At 33.8% G+C, this 19,725-nt stretch overlaps 3 protein-coding genes across 4 annotated transcripts; all 3 read right to left on the bottom strand.

The window, feature by feature from the left end:
• Positions 1-1,006: 1,006 nt before the first annotated feature.
• On the bottom strand, positions 1,007-1,654 carry LOC115957023. The gene is made up of 2 exons (XM_031075267.1): positions 1,648-1,654; positions 1,007-1,407 (listed from the first exon to the last, which is right to left on the bottom strand). Exons 1-2 carry the CDS (start codon positions 1,652-1,654, stop codon positions 1,007-1,009), a joined length of 408 nt encoding a protein of 135 aa, XP_030931127.1.
• Positions 1,655-7,903: 6,249 nt separating this feature from the next.
• Positions 7,904-13,558, bottom strand: LOC115958223 (plant UBX domain-containing protein 9-like). 2 transcript variants are annotated; one of them, XM_031076617.1, is made up of 11 exons: positions 13,340-13,558; positions 12,685-12,746; positions 12,102-12,528; positions 11,933-12,016; positions 11,730-11,843; positions 11,063-11,143; positions 10,747-10,950; positions 10,585-10,644; positions 9,892-10,035; positions 9,738-9,794; positions 7,904-8,226 (listed from the first exon to the last, which is right to left on the bottom strand). In XM_031076617.1, the coding sequence occupies exons 1-11, from the start codon at positions 13,421-13,423 to the stop codon at positions 8,119-8,121; spliced, it is 1,425 nt and encodes a 474-aa protein (XP_030932477.1). In that variant the 5' UTR covers positions 13,424-13,558; the 3' UTR covers positions 7,904-8,118. The 2 variants fall into 2 exon arrangements, with proteins under 2 accessions (XP_030932477.1, XP_030932478.1); XM_031076618.1 differs by lacking the exon at positions 10,585-10,644.
• Positions 13,559-15,004: 1,446 nt separating this feature from the next.
• Positions 15,005-19,652, bottom strand: LOC115958218 (sugar carrier protein C-like). Its single transcript, XM_031076616.1, has 4 exons — positions 19,450-19,652; positions 18,986-19,308; positions 15,625-16,260; positions 15,005-15,515 (listed from the first exon to the last, which is right to left on the bottom strand). The coding sequence occupies exons 1-4, from the start codon at positions 19,586-19,588 to the stop codon at positions 15,081-15,083; spliced, it is 1,533 nt and encodes a 510-aa protein (XP_030932476.1). The 5' UTR covers positions 19,589-19,652; the 3' UTR covers positions 15,005-15,080.
• Between the last annotated feature and the right edge of the window lie 73 nt (positions 19,653-19,725).

Below are 19,725 nucleotides of genomic sequence, written 5' to 3'. Positions count from 1 at the left end.
TTTCTTGTAAAGGGACTTTTTGTCATTTTCCCTTGTAAGCAAGGCTCACAAATTGGATAAGGCTCTACCTTCAAAAGATTCAATGGCCTATCCCTTACCAATCTATTGATTCGGTCAATATTGATATGACCAAGCCTTAAGTGCCACAAATAGGTAGGATTAACATCTCTTTTTCTTTTAAGAGATAACACACTGGTAGCAATATCATTCTCAACACAATTAATAGAATTATCAATAGAACTTAAAAAATAAAGACCATCTTGTAAAATGCCAGAAGTTACAAATTTATTATTAAACTTAACAACAAGTTTAGAAGTAAAAATAAATGAATATCTTGAACAACCAAGTTTTAAACTGAAACTAAATTTCTTCGCACTTCTAGCACATATAAGCAATCTTCTAAAACAAGAGTTCTACTAGAAGATAATTCTAAATAAAAGGTTCCAATGGCAGTGGCTGCAATAGTTGCACCAGTCCCCATCTTTAGGATCACCTCCCCTTCATTTAACCTTCGAGTCTCCTTGAACCCCTGCAACACATTGCAAATGTGTGAGATTGTACCAGAATCTACACACCAAGAATCAAATGGACCATCCATTAAATTTGTTTCAATAACGAGCAAATTAGGCATACCTTCTGCAGGTTTGTCATTCTTCAGAGAAGCCAAATAATGGCAACAGTTTCTCTTCCAATGACCAAGCTTACCGTAATGGAAACAATTTCCTTTTGCTTTCTTTTTCTCAGTGTCCTTATTCACTTTGTCACCTTGAGCCTTATTGAATGATTGAGACTCTTTTCTCTTAAAGTTCTTACCCTTAGGCTTCAACTTAAGAGAAGTATCAGATTTTTCAGCCAACATTACAGTAGGCTTTTCTTTCTTGATGAGATCCTCAGATGCTTTCAACATATTGAGCAGCTCTGACAATGTCACTACCATCTTATTCATGTTATAGTTCATGATAAACTAATTAAAAGAATTAGGTAAAGATGCTAGGATCATATCAACTTAGGTCTCACTATCAATTTTTGCACCAAGCATATCCAGTTCATTGATGAAAGAAATCATCTTCAGGATATGTTCCTGAACTGGAGTTCCTTCCACCATTTTGGTGGACATGAGATTTTTCATAGCAGTTTGCCGTGCACTTCTGCTTTGTTCTCCAAACATCTCTTTGAGGTGCAGCATCATATCTTGTGCTGTAACTAGGCCTTGGCATTGTTTTTGCAACACATTGGTCATAGAGGCCATTATGTAGCATTTATCCATTTCATCAGCCTCATGCCACTTATTAAATGCATCTCTTTGCGCCTCAGTGGCATCAGCTAAAGCAAGTTTCGGTGCCTCAGTATTAAGGACATGAGTTATCTTATTAGCAGTGAGAACAATGATTAGGTTCCTTTTCCAATCTACATAGTTTGGTCCAAACAATCAATTTTCATCCAAAATCTTAGCTAAGGGATTAAAATTGGTCATAATGAATCTGCAAAATAATATAAAATAATATTTTCACATACATATATTCATCATATTCAGGTTTTTGAATAACTAATGGTACCTCCCACAAGAACAAAATATCATAGATTCCCAGAACAGAATATAACAATTATATTTATAAATAGTTCGAAGTGGGCATCGGGAACCCTTACCTTGCATGCTCCAATAATTTCTTTTGAAATATACTGTGCACACCATATAAAGGCAAATAGATACTATTCATCATAATTTCATCTCATGTTTCTAATTTTATTTAATTTATCTAAGACTCTCGATTTACTATTGGCCTCCAAATCAAACATGTTTTACACTATTTTAGTGGTCATGTTTATTTGGATAAGTGAAAACCATTATCTGAGTGTGATATATGTACTAGTATGATTATGTTGCTATTTTAGCCACACTCCCACCAGTCATACACACACCTGTCTTCCCAAGAAGTAAACAAGAGGAACTACTAAACCAAAATCAAGTCTATCCTTTTGGCTTCAACAAAATTTTAATTTAATAGAACCTTTATTCACCGACAATGGAGGGCCATAGGAATTATTCTATAAAATAATCCTATTTAGCACTTAATATATATCAGTACTGGGATGCAACTGTAAAGTGAGTCAATGCACTAAATATCATTCTTTATGTATCTGACACAACTCCCACCAATTGAGATTCAATACCTCAATTCGGTAATACTCAAGATTTTATCAACATAAAAGGTGAGTCAATAAACCAATATATATCAATATGGGTTACACAGTTAAGCACATATACATGTATATTGGTTCATAATAGACAATCTATAAAGCATACACTTGAAACCATAAAAGACAATCCACAAAGCAATTATAGGCTTATAGCACTACGCCGCCCAACTCAAGATTATATCAATATGCCATTTCTCCGAATATCAATTATAACACATATATCAATATGCCACTTCTCCGAATATAAACAATTAACATATCACATATATATCAATCACGGCATATAGGAAAAAAACTCAGCAATCATACTGATATTAAATAACAATTTAAAATCCATGATTAATTTTGGTTTGCTTTGATACCACTGAAAACTTTTGTTGAAGCAATATAAAACAAAAAATCATATTTTTATTTAAAGATCATTGTACCACACAACCATGGATTCTAAATAGAACAAAATTGCGTACCACTCTTAGCAACCCAAGCGTGTTGCCTCCCAAGGTATTCATGTCTCTCTCTCTCTATTTCTTTTGAGTTTTCAGAAAACTATAGTATTACACAGTAGTTCTGATGGCCAACCACTAAATATGATATTATAAAATCTTATTTTATAGTAGACTTCTAAAACCCTAGAGAGAGATTGGACGTGGGATCCTTAGGGATCCTAATCTTCAGCCGTAGGATTTTATCAATAACTTTTTGAATATTATTGACTTATCTTGAAACTCTTTCCAAAATTATTTCTTAATTTTCTCAACCATATCAAGAAAATATTTGAACTTCTACATATTGCAATAATGTCCATCAACACATTGCAATTGACCCTTGAAGATTAGAGAATTATAAATGAGGTCTCATTTCATACAATTTTATATCTATATCCTTCCACCATACTATATTCCCACAAGCCACTAGAACTGGATAAATATCATTGTCATGTCCCTAGCTTATGTGACACTTAATTTCTTGATCATAATTTCTATTGGACTCCAAAATATCTTTAAAAAACTCTTTAAATATATAAATATATATATATATATATATACACACAATATTATATATATGAAAAACATTTTTGAAAAGTGTCACCAGCCGGTTTTGTTTTGAGTCCAACTTCAATATGAAAATCAACTGAATATATTATCTTCTTTAGAGACTGGTGGATTCATTGTTGAGCATTTATATATTTTACTCATTACACACATAACCCAATGTGTCTGTATATAGCCTTTAAAATTAGCATCACCAGTTAACATTGTCAAAGTTATGTGCATAATAAATAAATATATACAAACCCCTCATGTTTGAGGACAATAGAAAAATTGTGATAGAACAACATTTTAATTAACAATAATCACTCCATAAGGTGTCCTTGATCGGATCCAATTCAGTGTATGTACTTGTTACATTACACCCACTTGTTTGCTTAAAGTCACTACTTCAATGATGGAGTAAATCATCCTATCATATAGCAGCACAACAAGTGTAGGCTTCAGTGGTAATATTCAATTAATATCCACAGCTTAGAACAATTTAATAATATATGAAAAATCATTACTCCCTGTCTTTGGTTCCTTAACCATTAACATGATTTTTCCTACAGAGGTGACATCACATGCCACATTTAAACAATGAAATATACCTATAAAAGTTATGAATGTGAAAATAAAATTTTATCATCAAATAAAAATGCATAGTATTGTTTTTGAGGGCACATAATTCTAACAATAATACCAACCCAAAGATTGATATGAAGACAACAAAGATTATCTCCCCAACATAAGTGCTTGTTTTCAGGTTTTGGCCAAGAGAACTGATGAAACGAAAAAAGAAAACACAAGTTAAAAAAAGCCTCTAGCTGTAAAGTATTCACTCACAATAAGATCATATATAGTTTTGACCGCAAGGCAACTGAGTAAGAATATAATTTGAGGATCATATATTTACTAACCTAAGACCACGAAGACCCCACCAAAAGCAGTAAAAGAATTTCTCTCGAAAATTTCTTGATTCCACCACTCCAAATTTAAGAGCATCAGTAAATATTCCAAAGTTGAAGACCGTTTTATTTTTAATGTCATCAGGATCAATAAAAGAGCAATTGCTATATAGATATGCAAAGGTTTTGTTACGGTATTTTCCATAGTAAAAATCTTTATCTTCACAACCAGTAGTGTTGTCATAGTGTTTTTGCCAGCATGTATCCTCTCGTTCAATGGCAAACAAGTACCAAAACAGTTCCAACTTTGAAGTTGAGATTTAATCCTGATATCAAGAATCACTACAAGAAAAAAGGTTTATTACAAAGGAAAAAATCATTGCTATAACTACAAAGTTGTTGCAAGCCGTTGTAATAAACTCTTAGGCAATAGGTTTATACAACAAAAAAAAATCTCATTGCAATAAATCCTAAATATTGCAACAAACAAGTTGATGCAATAACTTCTTTATTACAACAAAGAACTTTGTGGCAATAGCTTATTGCTTCAAAGGTTTTGTGAAAAATGTCATAGCTTGTTACAACAAAAAAACCTTGTTGCAATAGGTTGAGTGTCTTTTTTTTTTTTTTTTTTAAATTTTTTATATTAAATAATTTGTCTATTGCCTTATCTTGCAATATACACATTATAAGATAATATAAAACATTATATTTAGGAACTACAATTTAAAGGTTTCAAAAAAAAAGGAACTACAATTTAAAGATACAAATTAAATAAATACAAAAGTCAAGTACTCCATCAAATTGATATGTCCAAGAACACAAATATATACATACCTTGTTTACTTTATGATCAAACACATAGTTTCAAAGGTAAATATACACAAATATATACACAACTTGTAAGAAAAATTCCCTTCAGAAAGTGATATCCATCACAACCACTTCATTGACCTCCACCCTATACAATTGAAAAAAAAGAAGAAGTATAAATTGAAAAAAAAAGAAAAGAAAAGAAAAGAAATAAGTGTAAATTGAAAAAAAGAAAAAAAAAAAAACATGTTTGCGATCTGTATATGTCTCAATAGAAGCTAAAAACAAGAAAATATTTAACCAATAGACTAACAAACACCAAAAAATCAAATGGCATTTAAGATTATCAGTATTAGACTCCTATAAGATTAATAAAATGCAACGCCTATATTAGAATTGAATAATACCAAAATTGGAACACATATATTACACAATTAAACACACACATAGACAGAGGAGAAAAATCCCATAGGTAATTTACTCAAAAAATCAAATGTCAAAAGGTCAAACACTTAAAAGCAGCAAAAGAAACATTCAAATGCGAGGTGCTCGTTAGAGCCTTGGCGAGTAGGGCAACCACCTTAAGCCAAAATATAGGAGAGCCTTAGCTTTATAAACCCAAGGACTTTTTAGTTGATTTGTTGATTAATGTGGCGTGTATCTAAGTCATGAAAGTAAAATTGAAACCAAATTCGAAGATATCCTTTATGTTACGGAAAGTAGTCAATGATCAGCCATGGATGGTTAGGTTCACTAAGCAAATTTGTTGAACCATTAACTAAAGTAAATTTACTTATACGATGTTTTTAGTAAATTTACCAAACCTAGCTATTCTAGGTTTAGGCTGACCTATAGACATCTGATAACAAAATCTATATATGATTTAATTTTTAAGTCACAATATTGTTGATTAATTTAGTTGGTACTCAAGAAAATTTCTCTCCCACTCGTGTTTATGAAGTAGGGGAATTTTTTGCCCGCTAAAGTAAATCTAGACAATCCATCACCATTGTGAAAATGAGGTGACAACATCCAGATGATGATTAAGTTAATTAAAGTAAATCTAGACAATCCATCACCATTGTGGAAATGAGGTGACAACATCCGGATGATGATTGAGTTAAGCTAAAAACGAATGGTTCAATTTGGGGAATCCTGATTATGCATATGGGGTCTTATTTGGGATCATTTTGGCCAATGGGTTTGTGGTTTTATTAGAAGATTAGTAGAAATTTTAGTATAGCAGCTATGTTATGTACACTTAATGATGGCCTCCAATTGGCTCGGATTCATGAGGTTGATTGCTAAATTGGATAATCTTATTGTGGTTTCATTCTTGAATAATTCCACTGAAGTTAACCTAGTGTTGTTTTCACTTATTGATGATTGCAAGTCTCTCTTTCACGGCCTTTGCTGCAAGAAAATTATTCATTTAGGGAAGCAAACTAGAGTGCTGATGGTTTGGCCCAACGGGTCATAGTTAAAGTGTTGGCAGACTTTGTTGTATTTGTTCTTAGTTGTATTAATTTGGATTTGTCTGGGCTCCCACTTCCTACTATCACACTTGTTTTATGTATTCCTGGAGATTAGTTTCTACTTTCTATACGACTATTGGAATGAAACAAACAAGGATTCAACTAAAGAAATAGTTGCACCAAACTGTTGATTACAACTAGAAGCGTCTTTTATGCAAGTGATTATTGATTGGACAAAGGAATTCCATCTCGCTATGGCTCTGTCAACATATAAGTTTGATATGACACGATTGGTCTTTTCCAAACTTCGTTTTGAAACTCAGTAACTTTTTTTCATAAAACTCATCGGGTAAATCTGATTAGGTACTTGTAACTCTGTTTTGGTTGATTCCTTACCGATCCCCACCGATGATCCCAAAAAACCAAAATAAGCTTTTATGTTTAATTGAACCTTATCTGCACACTGAATCTTGGGTTGGGCCGATCTAGGTTACGCAAGTAACCTGGTTTAATGCATTGTATTAATATTTTTTAAAAACTTGTTACATTCATTTTATTTTAAATAGGTAGTTTGATTTATTTTGAATAAAGAACTCAATTTAAATTTATTAATATGATTTATTTTCGAAGTTGGAAACTTAGTTTTAATGAAACTAGAGCGTTAAGTCTCAAATATGTAAATTGTAATCAATTTATTGGTAGGGTTCAAGTGATAAAAAAAACTAGCAACCCCACATCTAAAAAAATTTAAAATAAAAAACCTCCTTTAAAAGATTCTTTTTTGATGAAAAAAAGATATCAATAGACGAGAAAGAGTCATTTGAGATTGTTTGGTTATGCTCAGAGGAGAATGATTAATGCACCGATAAAAAAGAATGAGTTGATTCAAATTGAGGAAATTACAAAAAGACAGAGAAAGACCCAAAATAACATTAGTAGAAGTGATAAGAAAAAGACTAATCAATTAAGGAAATAACAGTGGTTTACTTTTGCAGTTTTACCATCTCCAACTACAAAGCACCTACGCAAATTAATAACTTTCTCCAAATCCATATGGAATTCTTCAACTCGCTTCCTCTTAGCCAGTATTCAAAAGAGCCATATTTGGCCTTGAGGATTTTGGCACATAGTATATCCTCATTGACAGCAATCATCCAACAGATTTTTGCCAACAATGCAGAGATGATATCTTTGAAAGTAGAGGGAAATAGCTTGAGGCTAGGACTTGGCTTAATCATAGTGACACGGCAAGTCTTTTGAAACCAGACCTTTGACAAAAGCTTGTTCACCATGCCATTACTCAGATTCCTTGGAGCAAAGAGTAGTCCACATTTGGCTAAGTTCATGGCTTGTCCAGTTCATTGGCAATATTTCTGGACACATTGCTAGACACTATCTAACTCCACTTTTTTTGTTCTTATATGCCTTTTATTCTACCAACAAGGTAATAAATTAACATACCATAGACTAGACAACAGAATCAATCATGATTGCATATACTAACTGCCAATGTAACCAATCCCATCAATTTAGTTTCCAATTCATTGCCAGCAAATTTCTGCAGGGCAGCCCGTCTCAGATTTCTAGTACCCTTGGCCAAACTTTTTACAAGTCACAAACAAGTACAGTGTACAGTCTGAGTTGAACATGATATTCTAATTGGTAAGTTTTCAGTACAGAAGAGCAGCAATGTTAAATCAACTCCAGGAACAACGCTTCTTGTTTGCTGGTCAGGCCTAGTTCACTCAAAGTCAATGAACAGTCACTAATGCTGAAAGTACGCAGGGGGTATGGCCTCACCTGTTCATCATGGAAACAAAACAACAAGAGTCGGTAATTCTATCAAGTCCCTCCACATTACACATTCCAATCAATTCCTGTTGCTTTCTTTTTCATTGAAATATACTTTCCAACTTCTCTACCACTCTATACATATTAGAAACAGCTAAATATAATAGTTTAGTTGGCAATTATGGCTTAAAAGAAAGAAAAAATATACGAATCCTAAAATAGTTACAAATCACTCTAGCATTAAATACTTGGAAAAAAAAAAAACTTGAATGAAATATAGATCTACCAGGCAACCATATTAAAGGAAAAAACTAAAAATTTTAGCCCACTTTATGAAAGGATTCAGAATTTCAACTGCATCACATAAAACCATAGATTAAATATTGAGATTTGCGTATATTGAAAGTAAACACCTCAGTCCCAATAAGCTTAAAAAAGGCATCCTCTCACATACAAGATGATTGCATTGGGATCAAGATTTTCTGTTATAATTTGCCCATTACCCCAAATTTCCAATATTTGTTACTGCTGTGACAGCATTAGCTCTAATAGCGGTTTGGACCAACAGAAATGCATTGACATGAACAACAAATAAAAATATCCACACAAGATACAAAAGTGTAAAAAGTTGTTTGACCAACTCCATATCTACAAATACGAACAACACCAACTAAAATTGATTCTCAATGAGATGGATTACAAATTTACAACCACATGACTAACTCTCATAAACCATACAATCACTCAAAAACCTTTACAAGCACAAACACACTCATAAACCCAAATCTCATTGCACCAGAAACAAACTTTTAATGCCAACTCAGAAACCTGACAAATCACACAAAGTCCAAAAACCCAATACAGTCGATGCTCTTATACTAGCACAACAACAAACTCTTAACTCACACATACAGGTATCTTTCACGTCCAAAAACTACCACACATTTTTTCAGCCTTTAAACACTATTACACAACACATGTTTCAAAGCAGGTATCTTTCGGTCTTAAAAGAATTACTACACTACTTTTCGAAGAAATCAACTCCAGGTTCTTTTAAGAATATTCTCCTCTCCCACCCCACCCCCCTCCTTCCCCCCAAGAAGGATGACTAGAGTCAAAACCACCAAAGTCTTAGTAGTTGAGAATTAAAAAAAAATATATATATATATATTTTGAATTAAAATAAACTATAGATAAGAAAGCACTCTTAAAAAATTGGAAATAAATTATGTGTGGATTCACATGTTTAAATCATTATTAAATAAAATTGACAGTGACAAATGAATTAAATTCAACTTCAATTGTTATCCTTTACATACTATAGTTCCAAAACCGAGCATATGCAAACCATTTACTGAAACTGTATTGCCAGAAGCCTGCACTTTGAGTTTAAAGCAATGATGATTGAATTTTCACAGTTTTCTCTCACTCAGAAAGGTAAGCAGCATGCCAACCTAATGAGAAACTTAACAGTTCACAGAAGGAAATCAGAAATCTAGAGGAAATGGGGAACCACTTACCACTTTATAAGTGCCTGGTTTCACCACTCTACTGACATCTATGAAGTTGAAAAGAAGCTAAAAAGGAACAAATCCATGGTCAGTTAAGCCAACAATTTTTTTTTTCTTGGGACAGAAAATGCACATACTCTTTTTTATCTTTAAATATTTTTACCTGAAGCTTGTCAGACTTGAGAAAGCGACGACCAGGGCGACTACCATCTGGCATCCGAACAAGGAGAGTTACTGCATTCTCATTATCTTTTGCTGGTTCCTTTGAAAGTGAAGCTTCTTTTGCAGCTAGTATTCTCTCCAGTTCCTGTCATCAAAAAGAGAGAGAGATATGAACAGCCTAGCTACCACTAAACAAATCATAATGGGAGTTCCCCCTCTATACAAGAAAATATACATAACCACGCATTTATTTCTTACAATTTAAGACATATACCTACGGCTGGCAACAATCACTCTCTCACCAGGAAAAATGTTTCATTACTTTTGGAAAATTCAAAACCTCAGACTTTTCACATCAATAATTCCACTTCATTCTGGATTATTTCTTAACCTCAAACCCAGGCAATATAACATACACTTGGGAAAAAAAAAGGTGGGGATAATATATATATATATATATATATATCTTTAAGCATGTAAAACTGTTGTAAACAGATGAAGCACTCAAAACTTATATTCTGCCCTTGTATCTCATGCACTATTTAATTACAAAAGAATTTAACTCCATCTTAAACAAACCCTGTTGACTATATTGATATGATAAAAAAGAAACATGCCAAAAAATGTCAATGAATCTTCAGCAAACACTAGGCATCTGCAAGAACACCAAAACCCAACAGACATTTGATACTACCTCTCCCTCAAGCAATTTGTTGCAGAATTTGTCTTCCCTTAATTGATGAGTTTCAGTCTCCTAGAAAGAAAGATGCAGGATATTCATATTGCACGGAAAAATTGAACAATCATATCATACAGAATGTTATCATCACACTGATTGCAAGAAGTTAGTTAGAACCTGTTGTTCTCTTAGAGATTGCTGTTCTGTTAGAAAGGGTGATGGAGGATGAGGTACAGAATGAGAACTGGAGCTTCTATCTTGACCACTTTGCATATTAGGTGCATGCTGATAGTGATTTGAAGTCCCTTCAGGAATTTTTCCAAAAAGTGCAGCTTCAATCATAGCTGCATCATCAAGCTCTTCCAAAGAAATGCCTCCCCACTTTGCAAAAAGATGCAAACATATAATTTAGTGAAGCAGTTGTTACTGTTACTTTTTTCATTTATTATTTGCATGAGCTGATTCAAAATTGCTATCAACAAACAAACAATACCTTGTCAGTATGAACAGCATCTGTGCTGTGTTGTTTCCTATTTTCAGCTCCATCTTTGTGCGATGAACTTCCTCGCTTCAACTAAAAAAATTTTCTTAGTTAGAAGAATGACATCCAAGCCTTCAAGAGGCAGGAGAACAAAAAATTTTATTATATAATTTTGGTAACTTTCATTTTATTATTAATTTAATTTCTTCTTTCTTTGTGGACTAGTAAAATGCAGGAAGGAATAATTAGCTCCACAAATCTGCATCTGAGCTTAGCCTAAGAAGAGCTGAAACAAAGTGATATGCTTTAAAATAAATTTTTAAAAAATTGAGCCAAAAAGACCTTCCATCAAAGATCTTGAGCACTGTGTTCTCAAGGCGCAGGCCCCCTCTCTCTCCAAAAATAAAAATGGGGGTCATGCTGCCTACTAATCACCTCATAGACCCCGCAAAAAAGTGAGTTTTGTGTATTGCATACAACTTTTTTTTTTTGCCACAATATCCAGACAATTAGTTTCTAGTGCTCTAAAAATGAAGCCTGGAAGTATGCTTGCATTTCCCACTAGATGCTGCTTATATACTCAAATGGCATCTCAATAATGCATTTTGATGAAAAGTAACACAAGTGTTTTTTGTGTGTATTTGTGATAGAAAAATGTAGCCAGCTATCAGGAACACACCTTCCATTTACTTTTCTTAGCTTTCTCATTTCTACCAATCAAATCAGAAGATCCAGCTCCTTGATCTTCATTTTTTACTTGCTGCTCACGAATTGCTATCTCTTGCTCTGCTGTCTGAACTCAATTCATGTCAGGGGGAACCAAGAATCAACATAGGGAAAGCATGAATAGCATACTAAAATACAAGATCCAAAAATAAATACCTTCAAGGACAATGAAATTGCACGAGAAATATCATCGTCTTCTGGGTGATGTTGGTTATGCAGTAGCCCAATACCAGAAGAATCCTGCACAAGTATGTTGATAAAAAGAACTTAAAGAAAAAAATTCAAAAAATTACAGGCCAAGGCAGTAAAATTAGCCATAGCATACATTTGAAGCACTACGTAGCTGATTCAGATAATTCCTTTCAGCCTCCTGCTTTGAAGCCTCAATAGCAGCTCGAATCATTTCTTCCTCTACATTTTCATCGGTTCCCGGACCATGAGGTAATGAAGTTCCAGTATCATACTCCGTCTGCCTTAGTCCTGAATGATGAGGCTGCTCATTCCTACTATTCAAGTGTTGTGGAGACTCCCTGACCTCCCCTGGATGTGAAACATATGGCCCACGAGTACCGAAAGCAGAAGCACCAATTGAATTATAGAGATCTCTCCGGTAATTGGCGTCAAGCAGTAATGAAGGCCTGAAACTTCTAGCAGCAGATAATAATGGTAAAATCCCACGTGGTCCGGCTTGAACCAGACCATTCATGTTCGGGAAATTATATGGCTGGGAAGCAGCAGCTGCTTGATTTGTACTAGACAAGGAAGGACAAAAGTAAAACAAGAATTACTTAACTTATTGGTAGTTTAAAACAATAATTAACTCAAAAACTGATAGAGGACTAAAAGGAAATTAATTAAAATTTTTTATTTAAAAAAAAAAAAGTGAAAATTAAACTGATATTCCATACATGTGTCTACCCACATCACCATAATGTGCATTTACAGCTTCATTGAGATTGCCTCCATGCTCCTGTTTACCAACCAAAATATGTCAAACAATTCACGAAATGCACAGAAATCGCATATAGCAAGGAACTTATCTTACCTTAAAAAGATGCACATTGTACATTTTTTGTTTCTTCTTTCAATATTTAATATAACATCAAAATAATAACAAATTTTATCAAAAGAATCATTCCAAAAAACCCCAGGGGCTCAAATTCCCGACCTCACAGCCGAGTTTAAGCTACTTTTTGTGGTGCAATTTTAGTATCTGATGTAGCATTCTGTGATTATGTCCTTAAACTACACATGTACAATTACTTATGGTGATTAATGTTAAAAAAAAACAGACTAATAATTGAATTCAAACACGTTCACACACAAAGCACACTAACTATTTCAATTCATGTACGAAACAGAGTCCCTAAGCTTGAATACTAAGCATGAATTTCTAAATCATAGTACATTATGTATCAAATTTCTCACAAACTAATAATCAGGAAAGATAATCAAGAATCAGAGTAAAAAGTAGCTAAAAGATACAAGAAACACTAGAAATACAAAGTGAGTGAGTGAGGTGAGTGATATATAAGGACGAAAATAAGAGATGAGGAAATGCACCTCCAGTTTACGAAGAGCGATTGACTCAGACGCGCCGGTGATGGCAACGAACGTGTCGATCTCTTGCTGCGATGGCCTCGCCATTGTGGTCGATTTCCCGAAAGCTTCAGAGAGAGAGAAAGTGAGGTTTGGTTTGCGCTTTGGCAAAGAGAAAAACTGTGCGTTTTGTGTTGTGTGAATTCTGAGACTTTTTTGGCTTTTGGTTTTTTTTTTTTTGGGGATTAAACAGTGAGGATGGTATTTATACGTATTGAGGGAAAAGCAACGGGTATGCGCGCTTTTCTTTTTTATTCAACTTTATTATATTTTAATTAATTTTTCGGTGAGTGGATTAGGATTCGGATTAGGATTAGAACAGTGTGCATGTTCAGCTTCACGTGACTGCTCCAGTTGGCTTCCACGTTCAAACGTTGAAAGTGATAGGATAGCCCAAATTCCAAATTGAGCATTTATTATTTTAATACTGTATTGAAAAATGTTTGAAGTTATTATTTTTACTACCAATTATTTACAAATCTAATTAATAAATATTTAAATTTACGCAAGGTGAATCGAGGTGAGTTAACAGGGGACGAGGTGTGATGAGGAGGGGACGTGGGAGCAACTACCATGTGGAATAGGGCTAAAGAATTCATGGTATGCCGTTACCTCCATCCCGTTGTTATCCCTTATTGTAAATGGAACATCATATTTTCAATTTTGTATTATTGATACTTGAACTAACAAATATGACTACTTTTTCTCGGCTCCATCTCCATCAATCACCACCGATAAAAATAAATGGTTGATTTTAGTGGATTATAATATTAATTGATAAATACAACTATACGAGGACATTTTATTAATATTTATATTATTTAGTTGGATTAAAGTGTGTTGATAAATGTAATTGTAAGGGGGTTATAATAATGCGCATTGTATTTATGCAAATAAATAGGTTATAATTCCCACTAATCTTGAGTAATTGGTGGAAGTCTAATACAAAAAAAAAAAAAAGGCAACGGCTCAAAATAAAATCTGTGTTAAAATCCTAAGATTGGACAAACAATGAACAGATGCAGGATTGGGAAGACATATTGACTTCTTAGATTTGGCGTGAAGGTTACAAACATGCCGGATTGACCATTCCAGAACAAAATCAAAGAATAGGCAAGGAACTAGCACAGCCAACTATAATAGCTAATCTGATGAAGCAACAAAAGTGAACCGAACAAGGAGAAATTGGAAAATTGCTTGACGAAGAATCTCAGACAATCATTCTTAAAGTTCAAATTGCAGCCTCACAATGGCAAGATAATACACTTATCTGGGTTGTCAATAGAAGTGGAACTTTATAGTAAAATCAGCCTACTGGCAATCTACCAAAAAAGCAGATTCAACGGGGAAGATTTTGGTCTTAGGAGAAAACACGAGAATGTTATGGAGAGTGTATGTGGATGTTTTTCCATTATGAAGTTCAATCGCTCTTTTGTAATTAATGCAGTAGAAGACATAACTTTTCCTTCATGTCATATGGAAGAAGAATTATGGACCTCGTATTAATATGATAGAAGACTAGAATTACGTCATTAACAATACCACATGCACATTATCTAAAGTCTAGAAAATGAAAAGCAAAAATAAAGCCCAAGTAAAATTAAAACAAATATTTATAGTGAGGGGTTCCAGCGTAATACTAAAGCGAAATTAAAAACCAAAGTTATTAATAGAACAAAAAAAAATATATGTTAGCACAAGGAATTTAGACTTGGGGGCGATCTTCAGGCATGAATCTCCTCCAAAACCAATGCTCCTTCCACACAAGTGTCATTTCTTCAATGGGAATGTTCTTTGTCTCCGGCAAGAAGAAATAGACAAAGAGGGTCATGAGTACCACGAAAAAGGCAAAGAAGATGAACAAGCCAAACTTCAAGTGACAGAGCATGGTAAGGAATAATTGGGCCACAATGAATGTGAAGAGCATGTTCACAGAAACAGTGATACTCTGTGCAGCCGATCGAATCTCTAGTGGGAAAATCTCACTTGGCACTAACCATCCCAATGGCCCCCATGACCACGCAAAAGCAGCAACATAGGCACATATGAAGAACACAACAAGGCCAGCAAACCACTTGGGCAAGTCTATAACTTGACCTGTTACTCCAAATTTCCATCCAATGAAGATTGTTACCAAAACCTACGACATGAGCAATGTAATTTACATTATATAAAAATTTATGGATGCAACTTTTGATATAGGAATAAAATTGAATACACATAAAAAGAATAGTTAAGACGTGTGTTACCTGAAATATGAGCATTTGAATTCCACCCTCTAGGAAAAGAAATCTTCTACCCCATCTATCAATACCATAGATGGAGACCAATGTAGCAAAACAATTGATTCCACCAGTGATGAGTGCTGATAAGAGTGAAGCATTATCCCCAAACCCAATTGTTTTGAAAAGCTGAGGAGCATAGAACATGATAACATTGATGCCAGTAAATTGTTGGAAAAATGGAATGGCCATAGACATGATCAATTGAGGCCTATACTTTCTATTCCGAATGTTTCTCCAAGGGTGTTTCACAGCTTTAGAGGCTTCACTTGCTGCCACAAGATCCTCGAACTCAGCCTCAATTTCCTTATCAGAAACACCACGAATTCGCTTGAGTATTGCTCGGGCTTTTTCAGGTTCATTCTTCTCAAGCATTGAGTTTGGAGTGTTGGGGAGGAAAAATGACGAGATCACAATGAAGAGGGCAGGAACAGCTGCACCACCTAGACTTACACGCCATCCATAGCCACCTTTGATCTTGGGTGTGAGGTAGTTAACAACATTGGCTATCAAAATACCTATTGTAATACACAGTTGGAAGATAATGTTGAGAGAACCTCGAAGTTTGTATGGAGCCATCTCTGGAAGGTACAATGGTACAGCCTGCACACAATTGAATAAATCAAAGTTATTCAGTGATATATACATATATATATATATATATATATAGGTTCAGTTTTGAAAGAAATAAAATAAGCTCTTGAGTAATTCTATCAATTAATATATAGAGTAAGTGATAAAGTTGAAAGAATTTTTTTAAGTCATAAATTGATAATTTTAAGAATTATGTGCTTCCCTTATAAATTTAGGATAAACTCATGTAACCCTAAGGCAACCCATGAATTGGGGTTAGGATTATTTTTCCAAGCTAGTGCCTTCATTATATTACTGAACAAAAATTTATTTATATTGCCTTTTGGTAATAAAAACCAAATGATTAAAAATTAAAAATATAAATAATTTTAAAAAAATTGATATTAGATACCAACAAGAAGAAAATAAATGCGAACAAGCAAAAAGTTTAATTGTTTTATCATCACAAGAAAGATCATCATCATCATTATTATTATTATTATTGTAGTAGGGGTGATAAGCCCAGTGGTATATATATATGTATAAACTGGGTCAGGAGCCTAATCCGAGGACATTAAGTAGTCCGAGAACGGATAAACACTATCATAAGAATTCGTGTTAGTGAATGAGGAGGTGAGGTCTGATCATGATTGTCCAAGAGGGCAGTCTGAGGAGGAATGCTTCCTCGGCTGAGCAAAGCCAAGGTCAGAAGGTGCGGTCTGCCATCAAGAGCAACGTTCCAGACAATTCTACTGTTGAGGATAAGTATCAAGAAGGAACAGAACAGAGGGAGGCTATGAAATATCTAAGGGAAAGTTGCTACCATTGTATTGAAAGTTCTGCAGCTTACTCTTTGGCCGCATTAATGAGGAAGGTGCTGATGTGATCAAGAAGTTTTCAGCCTTACAGCTACTCCCCAAAGACTTCAGGAAGGTACTGATGTGATAAAGATCAACGCCAACAATCTAATCTACACATGGAGAGTAGAGATGAAAGGAGGAAGAGAGTATAAAATAGAAGGAAGGCTTTAAGAGAAAGGGATCGGAGAATTGAGAGAGAAATACTATAGCAATAAGAGCTGTACTTGTAATCAACTTCAAGAATTATATACAAGAATTGATCTCCTCGGACTGTGCCAATGACGATTTTCTTAAATAAAACCAATCCATTTTTACTTTATTGTCATTTTGATCCACTATAATCGTTACCTAACTCATTAAAACCTAGTTTTCCAACCTACTCTCTACAAATTCATTGTTCTGGGCTCTTTGGACCTAGATCCTTTTAACTTTTGGGCTTAAGACTCAAATTGCTTCCTTCCTTACAATTATTATTATTATTATTATGAGATGGGTTCAAGTTACACTTTTTCTATACCGTAGATTTCTAATAGATCTAACAGTTGGAAAAATAGCATTAAATGATTATTTCTTTCCACTTATTTACCTAATTAATAATAGTTTTTCTCTATCCTCATTTATTACTTTCCATAGATCTCATTGGATTTTGTTTAATGGTGTCCCTTTCTTCCTAAAATTTCTGTTGTTAGACAACGTTTCTTCTATGGTGGAAAATGCAGGTCAATGGAAAAGGTTTTCTGTGTTCAACCAAAAACAATTTTAATACAGCAAAATGAAAACGTTTTTTAGAATGTCACATATTCAACTAATCATCACTTAAAAACTCTCTTCTTGCATTATATAAGTTGTCAAAATCCCTTAGATATTAGATATGACAAAGCGACCGCCATCCTTAGATATTGGATTTTGTTTAATGGTGTTCCTTTCTTCCTAAAATTTATGTTGTTAGACATCGTTTCTTCTTCTTTGTTAGACTTGTGTTTCAAATGATTTTTAGGTTTTAGTTTTCCTAATCTCCTAATTCACATACTCTCTTAAAAAATGATAGAAAACTTTATGGATAGAGGTGACAGCCACAGAGACAAAGCAAAGCCTCATACAAAACATAACTCAAACATCATACTTATATTTCTACTTCAAAACCAATTAACCAAGTCTCCTAAACGGGGAAAAAATATCTCAAAATTAAAGCTTAAAAAATCTCATGGGATTTTGGTTAAGCTTCTTAATTCAGTAATTTTTTTAATTCATAAAAAAATCATTTTGTTTTATCTTTTCTTCCTCTACTCAGATTACGGTGAGAGAAAGAAGCAAAGAATTTTGTTTTTTATTGGGTAAGCAAGAGACAGAAAATAGGTGAGAGAAAGAAAAAGAGGAGGATTTCTTTTTATATTGGGTAAGAAAGAGAGAGAAAAAAGGATAGAATTAATTTGTCATAAATAAGGAAGAGAAACAAAATAATCATTTAATGCTATTTTTCTAGCTATTGGATCTATTAGAAATCTACGGTTATGAAGTTACACTAGGTGTAACTTGAACCCATCTTTATTATTATTATGTAATTTCCTTAAAATTTAGGATAAACCCATGTTTGCATAAAAAGAAATTAAAAAGAAAAAGAAAAAGAAGAAGGATAAACTCATGCAACATTAAGGCAACCCATGAATTAGGGTTAGGATTATGTTTCGAAGCTAGTGGCTTCAATATATTACTGAGCTAGCCTACTATATTAGTTTTTAATAATAATAAAAAATTACCCAATGCTAGTCCCAATTACGTAATAAGATCTTTGAAGGATAAAATTTAAAACTTGCATGTAAAAGACTAAAAGTACAAGCAAAAGAGAGAGAAAAAAAAATCAAGAAAAGCAAATAATTAAGAGATTTTATATTTACCTGATTAGCAAAGCCTACACCAATACCCAATAAAATTCGACCAATGATAAGCATAGCAATATTTAGAGCAGCAGCATTGATGATAGCTCCGGCCAAGAAAACCAAACCACCAATGAGCATGGATATTTTCCTACCCAACTTCTTGGTCACCCATGATGCACCCAACGATGCCACAAGTGCAGCCAAGTATAGAGAAGATGTAAACATGGTCAGTGTGACACTGTCAAATTTACAATATTGATTGGTTGATTTATCCAAGGCCTCCTTATGATAAACCGATGGGAAAAACTTTTGCAAGAAGGGAGCCATGGACGTCACACCACCTATATAGGTATAAAAAATTGATATGTTATAATCAAACTAAACACATAAACATACATGCATGGAACGTACGTGAAAGAAGAATTAATAATGGAAAAAAGAAACATATAGTATTATATTGTGGTTCTTGAATGCTTGCTTACCTGAGATACCAATATCGTAACCAAAAATCAAACCCCCCATGGCAGCGACAATGCAAGTTACCAACACATAGAAAGTGATTTCTCCAGGGTAATTCTTTTTAGGATCACCATCGTTGGGATCAGTCCATCCAGCACCCATAGCGAACAACAAGAAAAAGAGAATAACAAAGATCAAGAAGAAGGACGAGAAACAAGAAGGCAAAAGTATGAAGAAAGAGATATGAGTTAAATTAAAGGGTTTTTATGGTTTCTTTATATACACATAGAAAGCTTAAG

This window comes from Quercus lobata, chromosome 8 (assembly GCF_001633185.2).
Source record: "Quercus lobata isolate SW786 chromosome 8, ValleyOak3.0 Primary Assembly, whole genome shotgun sequence".
Classification (NCBI taxonomy): domain Eukaryota; kingdom Viridiplantae; phylum Streptophyta; class Magnoliopsida; order Fagales; family Fagaceae; genus Quercus; species Quercus lobata.
Note: the sequence above shows the minus strand (reverse complement) of the source record. Positions and strands in the feature narration are given on the sequence as shown.

What these genes read in the sequence shown, in the direction of transcription:
- LOC115958223 (XM_031076617.1), bottom strand. Translation starts at nt 13,423, where the DNA reads ATGGCGAGGCCATCGCAGCAAGAGATCGACACGTTCGTTGCCATCACC. An exon ending in AGCTACGTAGTGCTTCAAAT is followed by an intron (nt 12,017 to 12,101) that starts GTATGCTATGGC and finishes ATACTTGTGCAG; the next exon opens with GATTCTTCTGGTATTGGGCT. An exon ending in AACCAGGCACTTATAAAGTG is followed by an intron (nt 8,227 to 9,737) that starts GTAAGTGGTTCC and finishes CATGATGAACAG; the next exon opens with GTGAGGCCATACCCCCTGCG.
- LOC115958218 (XM_031076616.1), bottom strand. Translation starts at nt 19,588, where the DNA reads ATGGGTGCTGGATGGACTGATCCCAACGATGGTGATCCTAAAAAGAAT. An exon ending in TTACGATATTGGTATCTCAG is followed by an intron (nt 19,309 to 19,449) that starts GTAAGCAAGCAT and finishes ATACCTATATAG; the next exon opens with GTGGTGTGACGTCCATGGCT. An exon ending in TTCAAATGCTCATATTTCAG is followed by an intron (nt 15,516 to 15,624) that starts GTAACACACGTC and finishes CTCATGTCGTAG; the next exon opens with GTTTTGGTAACAATCTTCAT.